This window comes from Corythoichthys intestinalis, chromosome 14 (assembly GCF_030265065.1).
Source record: "Corythoichthys intestinalis isolate RoL2023-P3 chromosome 14, ASM3026506v1, whole genome shotgun sequence".
NCBI classification, from domain to species: Eukaryota; Metazoa; Chordata; class Actinopteri; order Syngnathiformes; family Syngnathidae; genus Corythoichthys; species Corythoichthys intestinalis.
The window spans coordinates 17,320,554-17,346,719 of NC_080408.1; the positions used below are offsets into that span (position 1 = coordinate 17,320,554).

General features: G+C 40.9%; 1 protein-coding gene across 8 annotated transcripts in view; it reads left to right on the forward strand.

The window, feature by feature from the left end:
- The window catches only part of LOC130929769 (receptor-type tyrosine-protein phosphatase mu-like), a 468,571-nt gene that overhangs the window by 418,128 nt on the left and 24,277 nt on the right, over nucleotides 1–26,166 (forward strand). For all 8 annotated transcript variants that reach the window (XM_057857249.1, XM_057857247.1, XM_057857248.1 and 5 more), the window contains 3 exons: nucleotides 4,673–4,789; nucleotides 14,667–14,821; nucleotides 15,177–15,312. In XM_057857249.1, coding sequence (XP_057713232.1) covers nucleotides 4,673–4,789; nucleotides 14,667–14,821; nucleotides 15,177–15,312 — 408 coding nt within the window. The remainder of the gene's footprint in view (nucleotides 1–4,672; nucleotides 4,790–14,666; nucleotides 14,822–15,176; nucleotides 15,313–26,166) is intronic.

Here is a 26,166-nt window from a genome sequence, read left to right on the forward strand (position 1 = left end):
ACCTGCTTAGCGGCGGCATCCTCTGCGCTCCTGCGGGAGTCTCACAAGCGTCTGCTATATGATCCCTGGCCAATGGTGGCTGCCACCGCAGTATCATCGTAAAGTCACCCAAGCGTGGCACAGCAGGCCATCTGCTCGGTGCGCTGGGCTGATGAATTTGGCGAAATCCTGCCCCACACGTACTCGATGGCACAAGGAGGTGGCACGTACTGTTCTTTGATGTACTCCGATTTTTAAGGGAAGATTATGGCAAATTCGTTTTGATTCCTAGTGTCACATCTTGCGCATTTGAGAGTGAACACGGCAACTAGAAATTACCTATCACGTGAATTGATTGAAATATAGAAATGTTGCAGCACACTCGCTTAATTACTGTAACATTGCAGATATTCACACCAGTTCACCCACCATAACAACCACGTTGCACAATAGAAATGAAGGCAAATGGAAAAACATGCACAGCAACACTTTACATCAGTCCTCTCAATAGTTGCTTCTGATAGCCGCTATCCTGCATAATAGAAATGAATATTAAAAATGACTATCTGTAGATAAATCTTGGGAAAATCTTGGTAGCATGTTAACTACTCCCTTCCACAATAGAAATAAACTTGGTGACTTGAAATCTAATCTAGAACTAATCCCGTCATTGCATACTCGAAATGGATATATCCAGACTCGGAAACACCCACACACACACACAACTATTGATAAGCAATAATTTCTTTCGACTACTTATAAAAGTAACCACCTAGCACTATAGAAATCAACACATTTAGCAAAAATGCAGTTGCATTATTTCACAATTATTTCCTGTAAATTGGCAACAGGTGGGTAGTAACGCACTACATGTACTCCGTTACATTTACTTGAGTAACTTTTTGAGAAAAATGCACTCCTAAGAGTAGCTTTACTAAGCCATACTTTTTACTCAAGTAAATTTTTGAAGAACAAAACGCTACTCTTACTCTGCTACTTTAGGCTACGCAAGAGTCATCAAATTTTTTCTCTTTATTCTACATGTTAGATTTTTTTTTTTTTTTTTTTTTGCCAGGGATGCCAAGAATAGCTCTACCAATTTCACCAAAGAGACGTCGCAACAATAATCACATGACTCCATTATACCAATCAGATGCAAGCTTGCCGTTCTATGAGCATGCCAGCCTGCTCAATCACATGGCGTCTTTAGAGCACTGTAAAAAATGAAGTATTTGACACAAAGCGCTGCCCTCAACATGACTCGAAAACGCGAATTTTAACCTCTCCCCCAGTTTTTATTTGGCACCGATCGACCACGGAAAACAGGAGATGTGATCCATTTAATTTCATAATAGTAACTATGAAGGCAAGAAACTAATCCCTATTCAAACTAGGAACTATTTTCTCCACTAGAGGGCAATCATGCTCTTTGGACGAATAATGCTTCATTTATGTCGTTTTTTTTTTCTCTTGCTGGAATTCAATGTTTTTTCGTGTGTGTGTATTTCTTTGGCTTAGTGTGGTTATGTAATGGGTTATTGCACAGTATCATTATAACAACAGTTCATATAGATAACTATGTGCTGAGGAAAAAAAATGCCATTGTTAAAAAAATCACTACACTCAACTAAAATGTAACAGTTATAATGTTACTCATTACTTGAGTATTCTTTTCACCAAATACTTTTTTACTTGTACTTGAGTACTTTTTTTAGATGACTACTTCTACTTGGGTAATATTATTTTGAAGTAACGCTACTCTTGAGTAAAATTTTGGGCTACTCTACCCACCTCTGGTTAGCAACTGCCAATTTGTACTACAGAAGTAAGCACAACAAATGGAAATGATCTACAACATAGGTCTCAAATTCAACTGATGGTCGCTGGAGTTAGGATGCACTAGAATCGATAATGGCCTTAATCATTCAATTTATTATCCTATACTGCATGTCAGCTACACTAATGTTATCTTGTCTGGATATTGTATTACCGGTACATGAGCTAGAGATCCTGATAATTTCTTAAACGCTGGATACCCAGTTTAGTGTAGCCACCAGCTACTCATGTAAAATCGGAGCCAACGGAAGTGACATCATGGAGTGCGCCATCGCTATTTTTTTTATGTGGCATTACAGCATCGTAAACAATGGAGGTGAAGGGTACAGACACGGATTTCCTGCTCCTCTTTTTACAACTGAAAGAGCTTGTAAATTTTACGCTTCAATATGTCCGGAGAAGACATCGAACAACGCCAAAAAATTAACAGCTGACTGTTCAAAGGTGACCCTCGCAGACGATGACGTCACACACTAGGCACACACCTAGTGTAGACGTAGCCTTAAGGTTGATTTATGCTTCTGCGTTGCGGTTACAGCAGACCAACGCCGTTAACACAGACCGTATTTACGACTCTACACCATAGCCTGATGTGCGCCTCCAAAAAATCCTGACTACGCATCATCGCATGGTGACGAAACGTCAAAGCATTGTGATTGGTCAGCCCAGAACGTTGTTTCTGGTTCAGCACAACACCACCATTTTCAAACATTCAAACACCTCCACAAACATCTTCTGTGTCGCTTACGCCTCAACATATGTATTAAGACCATTTGTTGTTTAATATTGAAAAAGGTACAAGTAAACCAATCCCAAGAAGATGAACAGTGATAGTAAGAAAAAGGTGATGGCGGACTGGAGGGGGGGAGGTTGTGTGTGAGTGTGTGTATGCACAAGTGTTTCAGTATTTCTACATGTCTGTAGACAAAATAAGAGTCGCAGGGCCCTGCAACCGGCCTTGGGGAGACATCAAGGGCAAGAGATACGGCCATCTGCGCGGCTCTCTATAGGATAAAGGAGGGGTGAGTAAGGGTGTTCGGTAAAAGAGAAAGGAAAATTATAATCTAAATAAGTCCAATTAGTAATTTTAATATCTCCAAATACGGTTGGTCTTCAGCCAAATTCGAACTCCTCGTGGCGTTGGCGAGACCTCAGGTTCCTTCAGTCATTGCCAATATTTGCAGTCTACCTCGACAGTTCAGTCACCTGCCCCGACAGTTCCGTCACCTAGCACAAGGTAGCATCCACTTTTCTCCATCCTTCCTCGGACCGAATCGTGAGTCCACGGAGCCAGTTCTCGATCCGAGCCTCGACGTGGTCTTCCAATGCTTTGAATCGCACTGTATGATCCGTGGTCAATGACAAATAAATCTCTGAATCTGAATCAGTACACATGACATAACTCATTCAACATAGCTGAATTCAGCTGCTCCCTGTTAAGACTAACATAAATTTGTTTTTAATGCTTTCGTGATTTAGTTCATAGGTGTATTTAGCCGTTTTTTTTTTTTTTTTTTTGTGGGAATATGTGTTTGAATGATGTGTTAAGAGCATTGTGAAAAAATAAATAAAATTAAAAATAACTAGCATTTTATAGCATTTAAGCTTGCGGACTTTTGCTATGCAAGTTAGCCAATTAGATCCTCATTATTATTATTATTTTATTTTATTTTATTTTTTTTATTTATTTATTTTTTTATACCATTTGAGGCTAAGCCCAGGTATTCTTTTTTTTTATGTTCCTAATCCGATTACTTGTTTATCCTAACTAGCTAGTTCATAGATTAATCGACTACTAAAATAATCAATAGCTGCAGCCCTAACTATAACTGTAAAAATATAATAATAGCCCAAGCCAATGACACTCGGGTCACACAAAAACTTTAATATAGATGCCCAGTAGGGGATCGCAAAATATGACCCACGGGCTTCCAGTTTGAGACTGCTGATCTATTGAGTCTGCAATTTGATCACATTTGTACACAATATATGTCATTAAGGTAGTGCAGTCCTCTCAATTGTCCGCCACTTTGCACAGTGGAAACAGCGAATTGAAATAATCCAGGCTTAATTCTTAACTTGGTCACTGCTCTTGACAGCAATGGACGCCCAATCCATTTGAACAGTGACAACTGGCAGCGTCTATTGCCGTTAATGAGGCCAATTGTGAGCCAGCAGAGCGGGTCACTCTTATATCTGATAATGTAATGGCCTCCGAATGGCTGGAACTGGCTGTCGTCGTGGGATTAGTCGACCCCCACTTTAGTGGATTCGTGTGCCAGCGCATGTGCTGAAATTCTCATTTCACTGCTAACCAGTTCACGGGCCCCTCAGAGGACCCGTGAAGGCGCTCCTTCGTCATCCTTCCATCTCCCTTACTAGCAACAGTTTAATTGAAGAAGAGGAGGAGGGCGGGTAATTCTGCACTCTTATTATGGCTAATACCAGTAATATTTCCACTGGAGTGTTTTAGATTCCTGTAGGGAAATCTGTTCTTAACAGCCCAGGGTTTATTATTTCACATCATTATTGGACCGCCACCTCCCTTCCCCTCATGCATTTTTTCATGTTCTCTCTCCCCGATCGCCCGAGTTCTGTAGCATTCAACTCATTTTCACACGGCCGACGCGGCGATGTATGAAAAGCAATAACGTGCAGAAAGAGTCCCCCCCACTCCACCCCTTGGATGGGTTTTACAAGGGGCCGCCCGGCTCATTCCAACGTGCCCGAAGAGCCGAGACATCAGTCGGCGGCGTGTCGTGCCAATTATCCTTTTTACAACTTGTGCACCGTACGGCTTTACTGCGCTCATCAGACGTGATTTATAGTGTCTATTTTTTTTTTCTTCTTCTGCTAGGTGAAGTGTTGTAAATACTGGCCGGACGACACTGAGATCTACAGAGACATCAAGGTGACGCTCATCGAGACTGAACTCCTCTCCGAATACGTCATACGAACTTTCGCCGTGGAGAAGGTACGGCAGCGGCCTGGTGCCATTGGACACCGAGACGTGTCATGCAATTACTGTAATGTGATGGTTCTTTAAAGGGTATGACAACACCTGGGGAAATGTTAATATTCCATCATCTATCCATAAACGCATGCCTTTGGATTCATATCATGCCACTTCATGAAATTACACACATCGCAACACCAAGAAAATGATAGAAGTTTGGATCAATTGTCAAGCTAAAACGACCCGCCCCCGAGATCCCGGAAATCTAGCATATTGTGTGCGTGACGTCACTACAAGGAAACAACCGGTGTTCTGCCAAAATGTGCTACATGAGCGAAACGTCCTACATTAGCCGAATTTGGCACTTAAAGTACTACCCTGCGCTTTAAACTGGCTTAGTTTAGATCAGGGGTGTCCAAACCTTTTGCAAAGGGGGCCAGATTTGGTGTGGTAAAAATGTGGGGGGCCGACCACGGCTGACGTCCACTACATAGAACAATATATTTTAGCCAGCCATTCTGTGTGTCACATTTTCTTTTATTTTACTTTTTTTATAACAATTTCAACAATCTCACAACTAGCCTTTGTGGCGTTCTCTTTCGACTCTCAGGCTCTTGCGACATACTGCTGCCGTGAAATTAAACTAGCTTAAAGTTGCTTCAATTTCTCGCTGTGTATCTTCCCTGTAATCTTGTCGTACATGTCAGCGTGTCTTGTTTGGTAATATCTCCTCACATTGAACTCTTTAGAAACAGCGACTGTCTCTATGCAAATGAGGCAGACACAGTTGTTGCGTATTTTAGTGAAGAAATAGTCCGATTTCCACCTATCCTTGAAGCATCGGCCAACACAGTCAACTTTCTCTTTTTTGTTGATTATTGGCGGAAAACACAGACAAGACTGAAAAAGCAGTTTCAGCTCTTGCACTCCTCTTTAAAAGAAACTTCTATATTTTAGGCCAAAAGAACTGTTGTGCTTGATAGAACAATATGTCTATATGCTGCCATAGCAGATTCATGGCACATTAAACCCCCAAACTTTTTTTAATTTGCCCGTTTTACCCTCTAAAACCCCCGTTTACAGACGTCGTGCAACCGCTTTTGTTTCAACCCATCCATAAAACGTACATAAGTAATAATATTTATTATTCAAAATGTCTGTCATTTTTAGCTTAGAACAGGGTTCACTAAATCTGGACCTTGGTGCCACTTTTCCTATCGTGTTTTCCATGTCTCCCTCTTCCAACACACCTGAATCAAAATAATCAGGATCATTATCAGGCTTCTGGAGAGGTTGCTGATAACAATCATTTGATTCAGGTGTGTTAGGGGAGAGAGATGTGGAAAACACGACAGGAAAATGGGCACCAAGGTCCGGATTTAGTGAACCCTGGCTTAGAATCATTAATTGGTGTGTAATATTTCGTTTAAAAAAAAAAAAAAAAAAAGACTTAAAAAAGTATTCACTCGTATATTTCAAACTTATAAACAAATTACATCACAATGGAAAAAATGGTGTCTGTAAAAAAGTCACGGATATTTACCTCAAAATTATCGATTAATTGTATTTTTTTTTTTTTTTTTTGTTATTATCGCATTTTCTCCGATATGTTAGATGATAAATAATCAATCCAAACAAAGAAAAATTGAAAAACGGGGTTATTTAAAAGAGTAAATATATGAAAAAGAACGTCTCGACCACTCCTTGATGTCTGCGATTTCTGCATCGCGACCCTTGTTATATTACCATGTTTCACCCATAAAATCCCCCCAAAATCCAGCTGTGGTCATTCACAGCTGTGTCTTGACACTCAGTGATACATGCTACATGGAGTTTTGGATTGAAACAAGGTAAGTACGCGATAATATCTCATTAAAGTCATGGCGTCTTTAATTCTGCTCTCGCGTGCTCTCACCTCCAGATAGGGTTTTGCTGTTAAAATTTTTATTTTTTTTAAATGCCCTCCTGTTCAAAATTTTTCTTCCCCCAGAAAATTGAAATTTTAAGCTTTTCAATGATGTTTCACACATGCATATCGGACTATTTCGAAAGTTGGTCAAATTGGGGGTTTCAAAGCGGAACTTCAAGTCACCTGAGTGTTTTCCGCCTATTGCCATTTTAGAAAATTGGAAGTAAAGGGTCACACGGGGTAATGTTGCTTAGAGTGCTGCTGCCTTTTAGTGGGTAAATGAGGAGCAGCATTTAGTGTGTAAGCTACCTCATATGCTGGTAGCCGTACTGCTGACCAATTTATTAAGTCTGTGTGCGGGCCAGACGTTATTGATTTTATGACAGAGGCTGGTGGCCGGATGAAATTTGACCACGGGCCGCATTTGGCCCCCAGGCCGGACTTTGGACATGTCTGGTTTAGATGCATCCAGGCAGAGGGTAATAAAAAAATGCCTTAAGAAAATACTTAAATGTGGTTATATTAAATACAGTGCCTTGCAAAAGTATTCGGCCCCCTTGAACCTTGCAACCTTTCGCCACATTTCAGGCTTCAAACATAAAGATATAAAATTTTAATTTTTTGTCAAGAATCAACAACAAGTAGGACACAATTGTGAAGTGGAACAAAATTTATTGGATAATTTAAACTTTTTTAACAAATAAAAAACTGAAAAGTGGGGCGTGCAATATTATTCGGCCCCCTTGCGTTAATACTTTGTAGCGCCACCTTTTGCTCCAATTACAGCTGCAAGTCGCTTGGGGTATGTTTCTATCAGTTTTGCACATCGAGAGACTGACATTCTTGCCCATTCTTCCTTGCAAAACAGCTCGAGCCCAGTGAGGTTGGATGGAGAGTGTTTGTGAACAGCAGTCTTCAGCTCTTTCCACAGATTCTCGATTGGATTCAGGTCTGGACTTTGACTTGGCCATTCTAGCACCTGGATACGTTTATTTTTTAACCATTCCATTGTAGATTTGGCTTTATGTTTTGGATCATTGTCCTGTTGGAAGATAAATCTCCGTCCCAGTCTCAGGTCTTGTGCAGATACCAACAGGTTTTCTTCCAGAATGTTCCTGTATTTGGCTGCATCCATCTTCCCGTCAATTTTAACCATCTTCCATGTCCCTGCTGAAGAAAAGCAGGCCCAAACCATGATGCTGCCACCACCATGTTTGACAGTGGGGATGGTGTGTTCAGGGTGATGAGCTGTGTTGCTTTTACGCCAAACATATCGTTTTGCATTGTGGCCAAAAAGTTCAATTTTGGTTTCATCTGACCAGAGCACCTTCTTCCACATGTTTGGTGTGTCTCCCAGGTGGCTTGTGGCAAACTTTAAACGAGACTTTTTATGGATATCTTTGAGAAATGGCTTTCTTCTTGCCACTCTTCCATAAAGGCCAGATTTGTGCAGTGTACGACTGATTGTTGTCCTATGGACAGACTCTCCCACCTCAGCTGTAGATCTCTGCAGTTCATCCAGAGTGATCATGGGCCTCTTGGCTGCATCTCTGATCAGTTTTCTCCTGGTTTGAGAAGACAGTTTGGAAGGACGGCCGGGTCTTGGTAGATTTGCAGTGGTCTGTTGCTCCTTCCATTTCAATATGATGTCTTGCACAGTGCTCCTTGAGATGTTTAAAGCTTGGGAAATCTTTTTGTATCCAAATCCGGCTTTAAACTTCTCCACAACAGTATCTCGGACCTGCCTGGTGTGTTCCTTGGTTTTCATAATGCTCTCTGCACTTTAAACAGAACCCTGAGACTATCACAGAGCAGGTGCATTTATACGGAGACTTGATTACACACAGGTGGATTCTATTTATCATCATCGGTCATTTAGGACAACATTGGATCATTCAGAGATCCTCTCTGAACTTCTGGAGTGAGTTTGCTGCACTGAAAGTAAAGGGGCCGAATAATATTGCACGCCCCACTTTTCAGTTTTTTATTTGTTAAAAAAGTTTAATTTATCCAATAAATGTTGTTCCACTTCACGATTGTGTCCCACTTGTTGTTGATTCTTGACAAAAAAATTAAATTTCATATCTTTATGTTTGAAGCCTGAAATGTGGCGAAAGTTTGCAAGATTCAAGGGGGCCGAATACTTTTGCAAGGCACTGTAAGGACGGTTTAAATACGCTACGTGACTAATGTGGTGAACTGCTTCAAAGCTAACACAATAAACACAATGGTTAAAAGTATGAGAGGGTAATACATGCAAAAAGTATCTTTGAGGCAATGAAAAGGTTCTAAAAAACTAAATAAAAACAAAAATAGTGAGTACTCGCCTCTTCTAACTGGTGTGCGCGTGCGTACGGATGCTTGCGCAAGCGCGCTGAGCATTGTGTAGGATGTTTCGCCGCAGACGTTTTGCCGCGTAGTAAGGAATGGCCGAACACCAGTCATCGTCCTCTTTCTTGAGATCTCGGGACATATACAGTGCTGCTCGAAAGTTTGTGAACCCCACAGCGATGGTCAGATTTTTTGTAAAAAAAACTAAAATAACCTTATTAAATGTTAAGTTATACCCAAATCCACAATACTGACATTCCAAATAATGGACTGAAACAAAAGAAATAGTTATATTGTCATTCTTTATTTAACAAAAGTGGTTGATTTAAGAAAAACTCAGATATCATGTGTGCAAAAGTATGTGAACCCCTTCAGTTAATAGGATATTGCGCCTCCTTTTGCAGAGATTACCTCAACCAAACAGTTTCTGTAGTGACTAATCAGCCTCTCACATCTACTTTGGGGGATTTTTGCCCATTCTTCCTTGCAGAACGCAGTCAGTTGAGAGAGGTTTGATGGGCGTCTGGCATGAACTGCTCGCTTCAGGTCCCGCCACAGCATTTCAATGGGATTTAGGTCAGGACTTTGACTGGGCCAGTCCAGAACACGAATCTTCTTCTTTTTCAGCCATTCCTTGGTTGTATTGCTGGAATGCTTTGGATCATTATCATGTTGCATGATCCACCTTCTGCCAAGCTTTAACTTCAAAACAGATGGCGTCAGGTTATGTTCTAGGATTTGACAATATTCCTCAGAATTCATGATTCCCTGGACTATGTGGAGTTGTCCAGGTCCTGAGGATGAAAAGCAAGCCCAGATCTTGACATTCCCACCTCCATGCTTCACTGTTGGGAGAAGGTTCTTTTGGTGGTATGCAGTGTTGACTTTTCGCCAGACATGGCGGTTTTGGTTGTGACCAAACAGTTCAATTTTGCACCTACATCAGTTGATGAAAACTCTTTTTAATTTAGTCTCGACAACACAACTGTTGAAAAAACAAAAAAAAAACTACTGAATTGATTGATTAGGAAATCAGGTTGAAATAATAGAAAATTCCAAAATGTTGAGGGGGTTCACAAACTTTTGAGCAGCACTGTAGGTGGCTGCGCGTGTGGGTGGGCACCGCATCTGCTTTCAGCAGCAATTTCTTAGCAAAACCTGATTTCATTTGTCCATAGTTCGTATAGCTTTCAGGTGTAAAATGCGCACCACACAAAAACGTGCCGGAGGCTGGGTCTGCAAAATCAGCCCTCTTAGCACTGATGAACTTTACTCATTGTCTGGGTAGTCCAGCTCTTTTTCTCCCGTTCGGGAACTCATGGGTACAACATTGCGACAAATGGCTATTTGTACACCACATAGCATGACAGGTTTGAACCATTTTAGCGATTTTTTGATAAAACACGAACACAACTCTCTCGTCGATAAACAACGATGGCACCTGCCTCGACATATTGTTTCCTTGTTATGACGTCTCCGCCCCATTCGGCTGTTTCCGGAATACTTTCGGAAATGTTCGTAATTTTCGATCTATTTTCGATAATTGCTAATGAATGTGATTTTTTTTTTTTTTGTTAACTTTATTAATATTTGTTATCTTGCCACATAACGGTTCTATTGATATCTCACAGCCCCTTAGTGTTTTAATACCCTTTAAATGTTGTTTATGATCACCCCCACCTCTTCAATATTTATTAATTGACTGCTGTCGATAATGATATAATGAGAGTCCAATCCATTTGAACTAGGACTGGCAGCCTCCCCATTTCAGTGGTGGAATGTATCTGCACTTTACTTGTGTACTAATATGAAGTGGTATTTTTTTACTCCGCTACATTTTACAGCACATATATGCACTTTTTACTCCACTACTTTTCAAAATTTTGCCTGCCATACAAGCAGTGTTGTTTTTGGCAGCTCTTTTTTTCTTAGTCTTTTGGACCAAAATGCTTATTAGTCGTAGTCATATTTTAGTCATTTCAGAATGTGTTCATCTTTGTCAAATTTTAGTCGACAACTACTCAAATCTTTTCGTCTGTTAACTTCAAAGGTTTTAGCACATGAATAAATGAGTAAATAAATATTTCCAATGATTTCGAATGAATATTGACAGACAAGCACATACAGTGAGGCAAATAAGTATTTAGTCAACCACTAATTGTGCAAGCTCTCCCACTTGAAAATATTAGAGAGGCCTGTAATTGTCAACATGGGTAAACCTCAACCATGAGAGACAGAATGCGGGGAAAAAAAACAGAAAATCACTTTGTTTGATTTTTAAAGAATTTATTTGCAAATCATGGTGGAAAATACGTATTTGGTCAATACCAAAAGTTAATCCCAATACTTTGTTATGTACCCTTTGTTGGCAATAACGGAGGCCAATCGTTTTCTGTAACTCTTCACAAGCTTTTCACACACTGTTGCTGGTATTTTGGCCCATTCCTCCATGCAGATCTCTTCTAGAGCAGTGATGTTTTGGGGTTGTCGTTGGGCAACACGGACTTTCAACTCCCTCTGCAGATTTTCTATGGGGTTGAGATCCGGAGACTGGCTAGGCCACTCCAGGACCTTGAAATGCTTCTTACGAAGCCACTCCTTTGTTGCCCTTGCTGTGTGTTTGGGATCATTGTCTTGCTGAAAGACCCAGCCACGTCTCATCTTCAATGCCCTTGCTGATTGAAGGAGAATTTCACTCAAAATTTCTCGATACATGGCCCCAATTATTCTTTTCTTTACACCACAGGTGTCAAACCGATTCCAGAAAGGGCTTAGTGAATGCTGGATTTTGTTCCAACCGATAACGCGCAGAGAGTTTAACCAATTAACTTCCTGCTGAAACTAGCAGCACCTGACAAAGTTTAACTGATTACACATGTAAAAGATCTAATTGGTGAAAAGGTGTCCTCTTCATTGGTTGGAAAGGAAACCTGCACCCACTAGGCCACAGGTGTCAAACCGATTCCAGAAAGGGCAGAGTGGGTGCAGGTTTACTTTCTAACCACTGAAGAGGACACGTTTTCACCAATCAGATCTTTTACATGTGTAATCAGTTCAACTTTGTCAGGTGCTGGTTGTTTCAGCAGGAAGTTAATTGGTTAAACTCTGCGCGGTATCGGTTGGAACAAAATCCAGCACCCACTTGGCCCTTTCTGGAATTGGTTTGACACCTGTGCACTAGGCCCTTTCTGGAATCATTTTGACACCTGTGCTTTACACAGATCAGTCGTCCTGGTCCCTTTGCAGAAAAACAGCCCCAAAGCATGATGTTTCCACCCCCATGCTTCACAGTGGGTATGGTGTTCTTCGGATGCAATTCAGTATTCTTTCTCCTCCAAACACGAGAACCTGTGTTTCTACCAAAAAGTTCTATTTTGGTTTCATCTGACCATAACACATTCTCCCAGTCCTCTTGTGGATAATCCAAATGCTCTCTAGCGAACCGCAGACGGGCCTGGACGTGTACTGGCTTCAGCAGGGGGACACGTCTGGCAGCGCAGGATTTGAGTCCCTGGCGGCGCATTGTGTTACTGATAGTAGCCTTTGTTACTGTGGTCCCAGCTCTCTGTAGGTCATTCACTAGGTCCCCCCGTGTGGTTCTGGGATTTTTGCTCCCCGTTCTTGTTATCATTTTGATGGCGCGGGGTGAGGAGGGAGTTGAAAGTTTGTGTTGCCCAACGACAGTCCCAAACATCACTGCTCTAGAGGAGATATGCATGGAGGAATGGCCCAAAATACCAGCAACAGTGTGTGAAAAGCTTGTGGATAGTTACAGTAAACGTTTGGCCTCTGTTATTGCCAACAAAGGGTACATAACAAAATATCGAGATGAACTTTTGGTATAGACCAAATACTTATTTTCCACCATGATTCGGAAATAAATTCTTTAAAAATCAAACAATGTGATTTTCGGGGGGGTCCACATTCTGTCTCTCATGGTTGAGGTTTACCAATGTTGAGAATTACAGGCCAGTTGGGAACCTGGCAGCCACAGTAATAGGGTGGTAGGTGGGTCCCACACTTTTTCTATATGGCGTGGCTCCCGGGGTGTGGCCTCCCCTCTGCCTCGGCTGCCGGCCGCAGGAGTGGGTTGGGGGGTCGGGTCTCCGATCTTGCATCGCCCCGTGGCAGTTCCTGGGCGTTCTCCTGCATCCGCCTTCCCCTCTCTTCTCTGGCTGGGCATCCGCCCTGCGCTCCATCGCGGGTCGCTGGCTGGGCGCCGGTGTATCAGCGGGGTGTCGCCTGCACCAGCGGACCCTGCCTTGCCTGGGGCTTGGTGGGCCGCTGGGGGTCCCGTGGCGTGCCGTGCCGGTTGGGGGGCTGTGGCTGTGGCTCGTGGCTCGGGTGGGCGGGCGGGTGTGGGTGTAGGCGTGGGGTTGGTGATGCGTCCCCTCCTGCCATCCCTGAAGGCCGGTTGATGGGCACGCGGGTGGCCCGGGGGACCACCCTGGGTCCCGGGGGGGGACGGTGGCTCCTTTGCTGGGCGGCGGGAGGAGGGATGGGCTGCGCATGGCCCCCCCACCCCCCCGCCCCGGGTTGGCTGGGTGGGGGCCGTGGCCCTGGGTTGGCGCCCGCGCGGTTTCTCCGCCCGTCTGCGTGGCTGTCGCGCGCCCGGTGGGGCTTGCGTGCTGCTGGATGTGGTAGGGCATGCTCGGGTTGGGGGTTCCGGTGCCGGGATTGGCGATGCGGCGGCGTAGGGTTGGTCGCCAAAGGGCTTACACTCATAAGAGATTCACACGATTACTGGGTTCTAGATCACAGAACTGATTTGTGTACACTCTACCCCTTTCAATCACTTAGCTTATAGTCTTATAGACACCCCCACCCCCATTCTCCTCTTTCACTGGCCAATTGGCCCCCACATGGTGTAAACCGGAAATACATCTCGCTGACGATAGCACCAGCATATTAGTAACTAGTTTAGATGTTCAATGTATTTCTTGTTGTTGTTTGTGTATGTGTTTCATTTCTTTCTTCTCTTGTATTTCTTTTCTTCTGTCCCCCCATAATCCCTTCCTGTTCGCTGCTTTGTCATAATAAAAAGGTATTTTGAATGATCACAATGGGAGTATGTCAGACTCTCCATGTGAAACATTAAAACTGTTCAGAATCCGAGCACTTAGACTTCCATTCTCTGTGTCAAACAGCTGAACAGGACAGGTTTTTAAAAAAAAAAAAAAAAAAAAAAAAAAAAGAGAATTACAGGCCTCTAATATTTTCAAGTGGGAGAACTTGCACAATTAGTGGTTGCCTAAATACTTATTTGCCCCACTGTATATTTTACACAGTGTAGTATTAAAGCGCTTCACTTGAAAGACTGTTCCTCAAAGTATTTAAATATGCAAATCACAAATTTCTTAGACCTCTGATCATGGAGAAAATAGTGTTTAAAAGACATTAGAAATTACCATTTTTTTGACATCAACTCTGATTGACGCGAGCACAGGTGCATCACATGATGGGTATTAATGACATCACGATAAAGGGCGAGCAATCTGAGATACTCGCATTTGATTGGATTTTATTCAAAATTTTCCTCCACTATTAAACATCAAAATAATGAAAAATGTGGTTTTCTTTTTTCAATTACGAAACAAGTTTCTTTCCACTGTGATGCAAATGATAAAGATGCTGTCTTTTCACTTAACGTTTCAGCGAGGCGCTCACGAGATCCGGGAGATCCGTCAGTTCCACTTTACAGGCTGGCCCGATCACGGCGTGCCCTACCACTCCACGGGACTACTGGGCTTCATCCGTCGCGTCAAGTCCAAGACCTTGAGCAACGCTGGGCCCATGGTGGTGCACTGCAGGTACACAGAGCACAGTCACTAAATGGATAGAAGAGCACATATGGGTCTAATGCATTCTTGAGAGTTCCAATCCATATTTGTTTGTGCTATTGTAAATGGAGTGAGAAAACCACAAAAAAAGTATTATTCTTATTATTATATACACCTTATTTAATTTACTAAAAATGATATTTATACAAATTAAAAAATATTGTTTATTCATTTCTTATAAAATGTTATTGGATTCATTCCATTTTCAATTTGCCCATCATTCAAAATTAGTCAACAGGCTACACCAGAACAAATTGTGGGGGGGAGTTAAAAGAAATCAGTTGTTTCTGGCTCACACCTCTATGGTATCTTCGCTTTGTCACAGCGCCGGTGCCGGTCGGACGGGTTGCTTCATTGTCATTGACATTATGCTGGACATGGCCGAGCGCGAAGGCGTGGTGGACATCTACAACTGTGTCCGGGAGCTGCGATCACGCCGGGTCAACATGGTCCAGACTGAGGTAGGCCGCCTCAAAGTATGATTGAACTGTTTTTAGTATACTGTACTATAACCTATAACACCACCAGATTAGGCAAAAAAACCCCACAAAAATTATTGAATTCAGACTAGAAAAATTTACAGAAATGAAACATCACCCATCCAAGGAGCATGTGTGCCCTCTACTGTAGTGGAGGCAACAGTTCCTACCATGAAATTAGAACAATCATATCTCCGATTTTCTGTGATTTTCTTTTGAGTTATGTTGATGCAGTAATACAGCGCTCTCTGTGAAATACAGGTAGTCCCCGGGTTACGACGTACACGACTTACGTGATTTTGACATTACGATGCCGGAGTCTCGTCAGCCATTCTGTCTCCAGTCCTTTTTTTGTTTTTTCCTTCTTAGTCCCGTAAACAGTACCTAGTTCTTGCCATGACAGGATCCCCTCGTCCCCCAGCAGCGTTGCCGCTGTCCTACAGTTTCTGACATCGTCAGGTCTAGGGATGGGAATCGAGAACTGGTTCCCCGGTTCTCATAGAGAACTGGTTCCGTGTGTTCCGATTCCATGGAATCGTTTGCCAATTAAACTAACGATTCTCTTATCGATTCCAACCAGCTCGATTTACGTTTTGAAATTTACGCTTTGAAATTTACGCATGCTACACGCGTTCGATTCGGCAAGCACGGCTACATGTTTACTCATAAAGAGACCTCTCGTCAAGTGTTATTTGGAGTAGGGCTGCAGCTATCGATTGTTTTAGTAGTCGATTAGTAGTTGATTAATCGATGCACTAGTTAGTTCGAATAATCGAGTAATCGGATAAGGAACATAAATTGAAATACCTGACCTGAGCCTCAAACGGTATAAAAAAATGAATGAGGATATATGTACAACAAAAGAACAATTAGCTAACTTACATAGCAAAATCCCGCTAGTTTAAATGCTATAAAATGCCAACGTTTTTTTTTTTTGTTTTATTACAATGCTCTTAACAAACTGTTCAAACACATATTCCCACAAAAAACGGCTAAAACTCAATTACGAATGCATTGAAAAAAACATTAGCTCAAACAAAAACTGACTTTATGTTGGTCTTATCAGGGAGCAGCTGGATTCAGCCATATGAAATGAGGCAGACTAGAGGGTAGTGTATCCACCCAAATCAATAAACCTAAAGGCAAACACTTTGAAAACAAACAATTACAACGCCATTTTAATGAAACGAATACTCAAGGCAGCAAAATTTAATTTGAATATTTTACTCTAATTGAATAATCTAGTTAATCGATTAATCGTTGCAACACTGATTTGGAGAGAGTCGTTACTGGGTGAATTTGCATTGATTTTCACAGGCCAGCTCTACTAATTTCACCAGTGACAGGTCGCAACAATAATCCCATGACTCCATTACACCAGTCAGACCCAAGCATGCCGTTCTATGATCACCCCAGCCTGTTCAATCACGTGGCGTCTTTAAAGCACCATAAAAAATGAAGAATTTGACATAGAGCGCTGCCCTCAACGTGACTCGAAAGCGTGGATTTTAACCTCTCTCCAAGGTTTTATTTGGCACCGATTGACCATGGAAAACCGGAGATATTATCCTTTTAATTTCATATTAATAACTATGAAGGAACTACTGTATTCACTATTCAAACTCTGATTCAAAACTTCTCCACTAGAGGGCACTCATGCTTTTTGGACATATAATGCTTAATTTCTGTCTTCTTGGTTTTTTTTTTTTTTTTTTTTTTGGTCTCCCTCTCGCAGCAATTCAATGTTTTTTTTTAAGTTTTTTTTTTTAAAAATTATTTTTATTTCTTTGGCTTAATGTGATTATGTAATGGGTTATCGTACAGTATCATTATAACAACAGTTCATATAGATTGTCCTGAGAGGAAAAAAAAAACATTGTTTAAAAAAAAAAAAATCAAACAAAAATAATCTATTTCTCAAAATGTTACTAATTACTTGAGTATTCTTTTCAGTGGATACTTTTTTACTTGTACTTGAGTACATTTTTTGGATGACTACTTTTACATAAGTAATATTATTTTGAAGCAACGCTACTCTGACTTGAGTAAAATTTTTGGCTACTCTACCCACCTCTCTTAGAAGTACGTTTTTCTCAAAAAGATGCTTAAGTAAATGTAACAGTACATGTAATGCACTACCCACCTCTGATCACAAGGCACAATTTTGTTACTTACGGAAAAATTTCAGTCATTGACTCAAGAGTTTTATGACAAATTCGGCTAACTTATGTAGAAGTCACGTTCCCTTACAGTTGACTTACTTCAGTCTAAAAGGTTGAAGAAATAGTTGCCAGTAAATAGAATCCGTATTTTTCAGACTATAAGTCGCACCTGAGTATAGGTCGCACCAGCCATAAAATGCCCAACGAAGATGGAAAAATACATATATAAGTCGCACCGAAGTATAAGCCACATTTTGGGGGGAAATTTACTTGATAAAATCCAACACATAGAACAGATATATCATCTTGAAAGGCAATTTAAAATAACAATACAATAGAGAATAACATGCTGAATAAATGTACAGTATGATAATATTACACTATGCATGAACAACGAAATGCGAACGTGGTCGCTATGTTAACGTAACATAGCTATTAAGAGTTATTCAGATAACTATAGCATAAAGAACATGCTAACAAGTTTACCAAACCATCAGTGTCACTCCAAAACACCAAAATAACATGTGAAATTATATAATAAGTGTTAATAATTTCACACATAAGTCACTCAAGAGTATAAGTCACACCCCCAGCCAAACTATGAAAAAAACTGCGACTTATAGTTCGAAAAATACGGTAATAATATTAGCGGAGGTGGATAATATGGAATCAAAAAGTCACCCTTGTGCAGTGTCATTGCACATCTTCTCTGCTTTATGCCTCAAGTTTAAAAGCTACTCTGAATGAAATATATCAACATTTTTTGTACTATCCACCATAAGCTGCATCCATGTCATATGTTAGCACAGTTAATTGTTGATTGGCAGAATTATTCTATCCATTGAAAAAAATAGTCCTATTTCCTTGGCAACATAGAGCAGCTGCCCAAAATAACAGCTAAAGGACAGGGAGAAACGGCAGCAATATATAACAGATTTCCTCACCTTCTGCTCTTAAGTGGCAGTTGCACCTCACTTTTTGTCACTTGTTGCTAGGCAGAATTTACAAGACATGGCCTTTAATAATTGAAAATAAAAAAGGCCAGTCATACACACAGATGTTTCCTTGCCAACTCGCGACAAAGGGCTCAGCTGCTTCACACAGTATCTAAAGGACAGGGAAACATGGCAGAAAACCAGTTCTCACTGCTGTGTATTAAATATGAAATCTAGCATGTTATTTGACCATCTGCTCCATGTGCCCCTTTAGTGTAATAGCCACAAAGAAAAGACAAATATCAGCGGATGTTGCCAGTGTTAAACGATGCATTCGTAACGCCATCAGATTTTTTTAATTAACGCTAACAACTTTCTTGCCACTTTCACCTGCACGTAACTCACAAAAGGTGTTTATTGCGCCAGGCGTTCACTTGGCATGTCCCGCTGTCATAAACGAGCTTTAGAGGCTGAGAAGTGAGCAAAGGACTTTCCTGAACGCTGGCCATCTGGTGCCACTTGAACGCATCGTTTGCCCATAATTCCCTTTTAAACAGGCAAGCGTCATTGGGCTTAATGGGAAAATGTTTCCGCGGCGCTCACTCTCACTTACTTTTACTCAAGTTCAGTGACCTTCAAAGTGTACCCAAACCTAGTTTTTATCCCATGGAAGTGTTTCTTGCCCACTGGTCTGCCTCGCCAGCCGTGATTGGCTGGTCCAAGTTTGTAACTGAAATAGCTAAGAGTACATTTTTTTTAATGATACAAAATACATTATATTAACATAAATACAATAAAGAGTACATTTTTTTTTAATGATACAAAATACATTATATTAACATAAATACAATATATTTGATTTAGATTTGATCTCAAAATTCAAAATTTATCATTAGCTTAACTCATTCAGTGCCAGCTGAGGTCACAGAGCATGAAATGTGGTAGTTAGTAAAAGAGGAAAATTGATATTGAAAACACCTATTAACAGCAATAGACGTCCAATTCATTTCAACTGGAAGCTGGCTGCCTCTCAGTTAAAATGGATTGGACGTCTGTTGCTGTCAATGGCAGCCAAAGAGTTGAGCTACAGTATGTGAGGTCACAAATTCATTTAAAAAATAAAATAAAATTCTCAGAGCAAATACACACAGGCCAGATTGACTTGAAATCGGCTTTATTCTTCTCTAAGTATTTTTTTTCATTTTTTTTCTTTTTCTTTTTTTTTAATTTTGGCCTTTTCAATTTGTTTATTTTAATTATTTGCTTTATTTATTACTATTTAAATAATGGATTTTTCCCCTGAAATGGATTCTTCAATTCATTCATTTAAAAAAAAAATATATGTATATATATATATATATATATATATATATATATGTATGTATGTATGTATGTATGTATGTATGTATGTGTATATGTATGTATAAATAGCAGAAAACACTCAGATGACTCTAAGTTCCGCTCTGAGACCCCCAATTGGGCCAAAGTTCAAAATTGTCCTATATCAGTACTTCTCAAATGGTGGGGCGCGCCCCCCCAGGGGGGCGCAGAGCGATGCCAGGGGGGGCGCGAGTGACCTCGGGGAACATGCTTTTATTTTTTTTAATTTTTTTTGCCGTACTAGAATAAAGTGTACTTGCACATCCACTCCGTGGGTGGCAGTGGCGCTCTCATTTTCAAAGTGCGTGCAGTATTTTTGAAGTAAGCAAGAGCACACGGAAGAGACTCATGCAGAGCTGGACTCACGCAGCGACCCACTGTCTTCTTCGGTTCTCACGTGTCCGGCCGAGAAGTGCCGTTTTCGGCTTGGGATCGTCACGACCACCGCCCTCACCTACGGCTCTACCTCGGCCGCCGAGAATGCGCTTTTTTCGGGCCGTTTGCCTTTGACTTTTAATATAGTGGGAAATGAGGAAAGACCACTGTTTACTGAGTCTAAAAATGATTATAGCGGAGAAGCCAAATCAGTTAAGACGCCACTTAAAGACATTCGACCTCAATCTCATTGATAAGCCGCTTGATTGTTTTTCAGCGAAAATGTGCCGAATATTGCCAATTGTCACAATCGTCCCGCTTTGTCAGTGTTATATCAGTAAACCAGTGAGCACTGTGGTGAATAAGCGAAAATAAAAACTTTCCTTCTGTCCAAAGACTTTTTTTTTCCCCCCTTCTATTCAGTTTTGTTTTTCGGTCAAATTTTTTGGCACGTTGTCCTGAAGAGTAAATGTTTCTAATCAATTTGAATTTGTTATTATTTACTGATTTTATTACATTTTATTTTTCAGTATCAAATGGTCAAAAATGTACCTTGAGTGTATTTTTACAGTTTGGATGTGACTTTTTTTTTTTTTTTTTTTTTTTAACTTCAGGCAAATTGATGCGCGTTAAGTCTTTTCTGTTACAAGCAACACAATGTTAAAAAAGTTATACTTTATTATAAGTTGATCTATGTTACTTTTTTTCTTTAATAGAAAAAAAAGGACACAATGTTAGGCTGAGGCGTACTTATAATAGTAATATAGACGAATGATACTATTTACAGTGGTGGCAGAGAGTTGGGGGGGGGGGGGGCGCGAAACATTTACGTCTTCCTTGGGGGGGCGTAACAGAAAATAATTGAGAAGCACTGTCCTATATGCATGTGTGATAAATCATTGGAAAGCTTAAAATCTCAATTTTCTGAGAGGAAAAAAAATTGAACTGGAGGATATTTTCAAGGTGAGAGCATTATAGAGCATAATTGAAGAAACCATGATTTTAACGAGATATTATCGCGTACTTACCTTGTTTCAATACAAAAACTCCCATGTAGCATGTCTCAGCAAGTGTCAAGACACAGCTGTGAATGGTCACAGCCAGACTTTTGTGGGATTTTAGGGGTGAAACACGGTAATATAACAAGGGTCGCGATGCAGAAATCGCAGATATCAAGGAGGGGTCGAGATTTTCTTTTTTAAATATTTACCCTTTTAAACTTTTTTTTTTTTTTTTTTCTTCTTTGTTTGGATCGATTATTTATCATCTAAAATATTGGAGAAAATGCAACAGTAACAAAACCAAAATACAATTAAACGATAGTTATGAGGTAGATATTCGCAACCTATTCACAGGCATTATTTTTTTCATTGTTACGTAATTTGTTTAATAGTGTAAAATATTCGAGTGAATAATTTTATAAAGTGTTTTTTTTTTTTGTTTGTTTGTTTGTTTGTTCTAACTAAGTATTAGACATCATTAGTCATTCTAAGCTAAAAATGATAGACATTTCAGATAATTATGATTACTTACCTTCTTTTTAATGGCTGGGTTGAAACGAAAGTGGTTGCGCGGTGTCTCCAGGGTAAAACGGACAAATTAAAAATAGTTCGGGGGCTTAATGCGGCTTAAAACTGCTAAGGCAGCATGTTGACATATTGTTCTATCAAACACAACATTTCTTTTGGCTTAAAATACAGCAGTTTATTTTAAAGAGGGGTGAAAAGAGCAGAAACTTCCTTGTCTGTGTTTTTCTGTATATATGTATACATATGTATATATATGTATATATGTATTAGTGCTGCAACGATTAATCAACTCGAGTAATTCGATTAGAAAAAAAGATTCGAGTTAAATTTTGCTGTTTCGAGTATTCGTTTAATTAAAGTGGCGTTGTAATGGTTTGTGTTGAAAGTGTTTGCATTTGGTTTTACTGATTTGGGTGGATACACTGCCCTCTAGTGGCAACAATGAATATGACTCATTTCACATGGCTGAATCAAGCAGCACCCTGTTAAAACCAACATAAGCTCAGTTTTTGTTGGAACTAATGTCTTTTTTAATGCATTCGTAATTTAGTTAAGAGGAATATTGTTTTTTGTGGGAATTTGTGTTTGAACCATTTGTTAAGAACATTGTTGAAAACAACGTATAGCATTTTATTGCATTCAAGCAGACTTTTGCTATGTAAGATAGCCAATTGTTTTTTGTTGTACTTAGATGATTTATTTTTTTATACCGTTTGAGGCTTAGCTCAGGTATTTTAATTTTTTATGTTCCTTATCCGATTACTCGATTATTCGAACTAAGTAGTTCATCGATTAATCGACTACTAAAATATTCGATAGCTAATATATATATATATATATATATATATATATATATATAAACATATACATTTGTTTGTTTTGCAAAATACACTATCCAAAATACACCTAATACTACAACTGGATGTCAAATGGGGCCCATAAAATATTTACCGTTGGCCCCTGGTCCGCAGGTTTGAGATTTAATAAAAATATATTTTAGGAAAAATACTTCATTATTTTGACTTTATCATTATAAATAATAATTTATTTATTACATTTGTTTATTTTATTCTAGTAAGCTTTTTTATCAGGAAAAAAAATCACCAAGTATCTTTTAATAACTTGGGTAGACATTAGTTTCCATTGAATAAATCTGAAAATATTTTTTTTTATTATTTTAAAGATTTAAAATACACAAAATAGTAACTTAAAAATAACATTGCATGATTTAGAAAAGCATAAAATAAAAAGTATACCATTTTTTGGAAACTATTTAAAAATGTTAAGGGTTTTTTCTGCAACAGCGGTATTTTTCTGATTCTTTAATTTAGAAAATCACAAAACAAAAAGCATAAAACTATAAAATACATTTGATTTTTTTTTTTTATAATGTTTAATGTCAGGCATTGTCAGCGTTACTGAACAAACGTTTCAGCAGCTTGTTATGACTCGCTTCTCAAGTTCTGTGACCTTCAGAATAAATCCAAAGAGCATATTTTTGTTTTTCCTGACCCGCCTTGCAGGTGTTTTTCACTCGTCAGACTACATGTGTATTACGTCATGCCGCTCAGTAGATGCCGGTTCGATCACCAACCTCGTAGCAATCGTAAGGTCGCGTTCCAGGTGACGCTTAGCTAAACGGCGACACGTGCCTCCTCGTGAAACCTCCGCGTCTCTCAGACCTTTTCCATGCGTGCGTGCGGATTTTACCGGGAGATGACATGGGGTGTCGACTTAAAATGTCACTTCAGAACAGATTTCCATCAAGCCCCGAGCGCTGTCCCCGCGACAGCGTCTTGACTGATTGATGCAGCGAGGTGAAGGAAGGAGGAGGAGGACCTCTCGCCATTTCCTGCTTCCTTTTCCGTAGTTTGCGTCCTAAGTCACTGGCCCCTTCTTTAGACACAGCTCCAAACTTGAGCTATTAACCCTTTATAAGTCATTTGGATTGGACATCTAGCGCCACCAATGGCAATGGCAAGGAAACATGAGCATTCACAGTCTGTCCTCTCGGTTTAAATGAATTGGACGTCTATCAATGTCAATGGCAGGCAATGAGTTAATTACAATGAAATTTCAAACTAAAAATAAAAATCTAATGTGATCGGGGGCCTTACGGCCTTGGGTAAGATTTTATTTAACTCGGTGGTCGGCTCGCTGGGGCAGCAGCTTTAGCAGGGAAGCCCAGACTTCCCTCTCCCCAGCCACTTCAACCAGGCCATCTGGGACCAGGTTGTCCCCGGGGCTTCTTACCGGTGGGACATGCCTGGAACACCTCTCCAGGGAGGCGTCCAGGAGGCATCCGAAACAGATGCCACCTCAACTGGCTCCTCTCAATTCGGAGGTGTACCGACTCGACGCCGAGTCCCTACCGTATGACCCACCTTCTCACCCTATCTCTGAGGGAGAGCCCGGACACCCTGCGGAGGAAATTCATTTCGGCCACTTGTATCCAGGATCTTGTTCTTTTGGTCACGAACCACAGCTCATGACCATAGGTGAAGGTAGAAACATAGATCGACTGGTAAATTGAGAGTTTCACCTATCGGCTCAGCTCCTTCACCACTACGGACCGATGCAGAGTCCACTCAATGCAGATGCTGCACCGATCTGCCTGTCGATCTCCCGCTCTCTCTTACCCTCACTCGTGAACACCTCCACTTGGGGCAGGATCTCATTCCCGACCCGGAGAGGGCACACCACCCTTTTCCAACTGAGGACCATGGTCTCGGATTTGGAGGTGCTGATGTTCCTCCTAACCGCTTCACACTTGGCTGCGAACCGCTCCAGTGAGAGTTGGAGATAACAGCTTGATGAAGCCAACAGCACCACATCATCTGCAAAAAGCAGAGATGCAATGCAGAGGCCACCAAACACAGTTCCTAATCTTTAAACCCAACCAAAGATATTTGAAAAAAATCTCAATATTGCATTGAAAGGGATGATTTACTAAAAGACACTCAATGACATCTGTAATTAGCCCTTATTCATATGCATGAAGGGTATCATGTCATCATTATGACACTCTTATGACACAGAGTTAATAAAGTGTAACCAGGCCTTGTTCACTGGCAGCCGAAATCAAATTTTTAACCCATCCAGAGTGAAACTGGATGGCTCTTTTGTTGTCTGAACAGTCATAAAGCACAGAAATCAGATTTTTGTGAGACTGATTGAAACCACATACGGGTGGTAGTTTGGTAGATATGGACAAGACCAGGGGTGGCCAACCCTGGTCCTCGAGAGCCGCAATCCAGCTTGTTTTCCATGTCTCCCTCCTCCAACACACCTGAATCAAATTATCAGGATTGTTATCAGGCAACTGCAGAGCTTGCTGAGCTGATCATTTGATTCAGGTGTGTTAAAGGAGGGAGACATGGAAAACAAGCTGGATTGGGTCTCTCGAGGACCAGGGTTGGCCACCTCTGAACAAGATGCTTCTCAGTCTGAACAACTCAGATGGGTTTTGACTGTCCGTGATGTCACCTGTCAGGTGTGTCAATAATATGGCCTATTCTGAACAGGCCCAGATCTGATTTGGACACTAAAAATAGTGTTAACAGTCAGCCTTAAAAAGATCCGATTTTAAGAAGGAATCCGATTGGAATCAGAAAAGCCTGTAGTCTGAACTGAAGGAATCTGAACCTTTAGCCAGACGGCTGAAATCACACCAGCTGCACCGCCGGACCAACACTGGCGCTCTAGCAATCCGGCCAAAAAGGCAAACTCCGCGCATTCACCTTAGGCTTAAACCCTTGTACTGACTCCATTTTGAAAGCTAAAAGAAGGCTTCAAAACACAAGTTGACAAGTTATTCTCAGTCGACAGCAATCATACAGCACAGAGGGACCTAGGTGAGGATTCAGGGTCACCATATCACAAGTCAACAAAAGGTTACCGAGAAAAGTGACAACGATTAGTTAAACATTCGGTAAACATTGTCTTTTGAAGGCTCTCGCGGGGCGGGCTGTGCGCAGAAGGGTGTGATTGGGCTTTGTTTATTATTATTGTCTGTCTGTGGATTGGACAGGAGGATTCGGGAGTTACTGTTGTCAGGGCAGCGAGTTGTGGATTTTGCCACTTTAGCGCCAAAGGGGTTCTTGGAGCCTTGTCAGTCGTGTTATCAGTTGGATGTCGGGTGTTATCCGGTGTTCCTTGTGTTCCATTTGGGCTGGACTGTCCGGGAGAACTGATTGTGAGAGTTGGTGGTGCAGACGCGGGCTTGTCAGCGTCAATCTTGCTCAGTCAGTTGCATGACGAACAGAATAATGCAAACAGTTAGACGGTGTCTACGAGCAGGGCCGGCCCAGGCCATTTGGGGGCCCTAAGCAAAATAATGCCAAGGGGCCCATATTTTTGGCCCAACATTTCAAATGCATATTATGCCAACATTTCGTTTTACTACGATCAGCGGAAGCTGTAAATTTGCCGTTGCCGACAGGTGACAACTTGCTT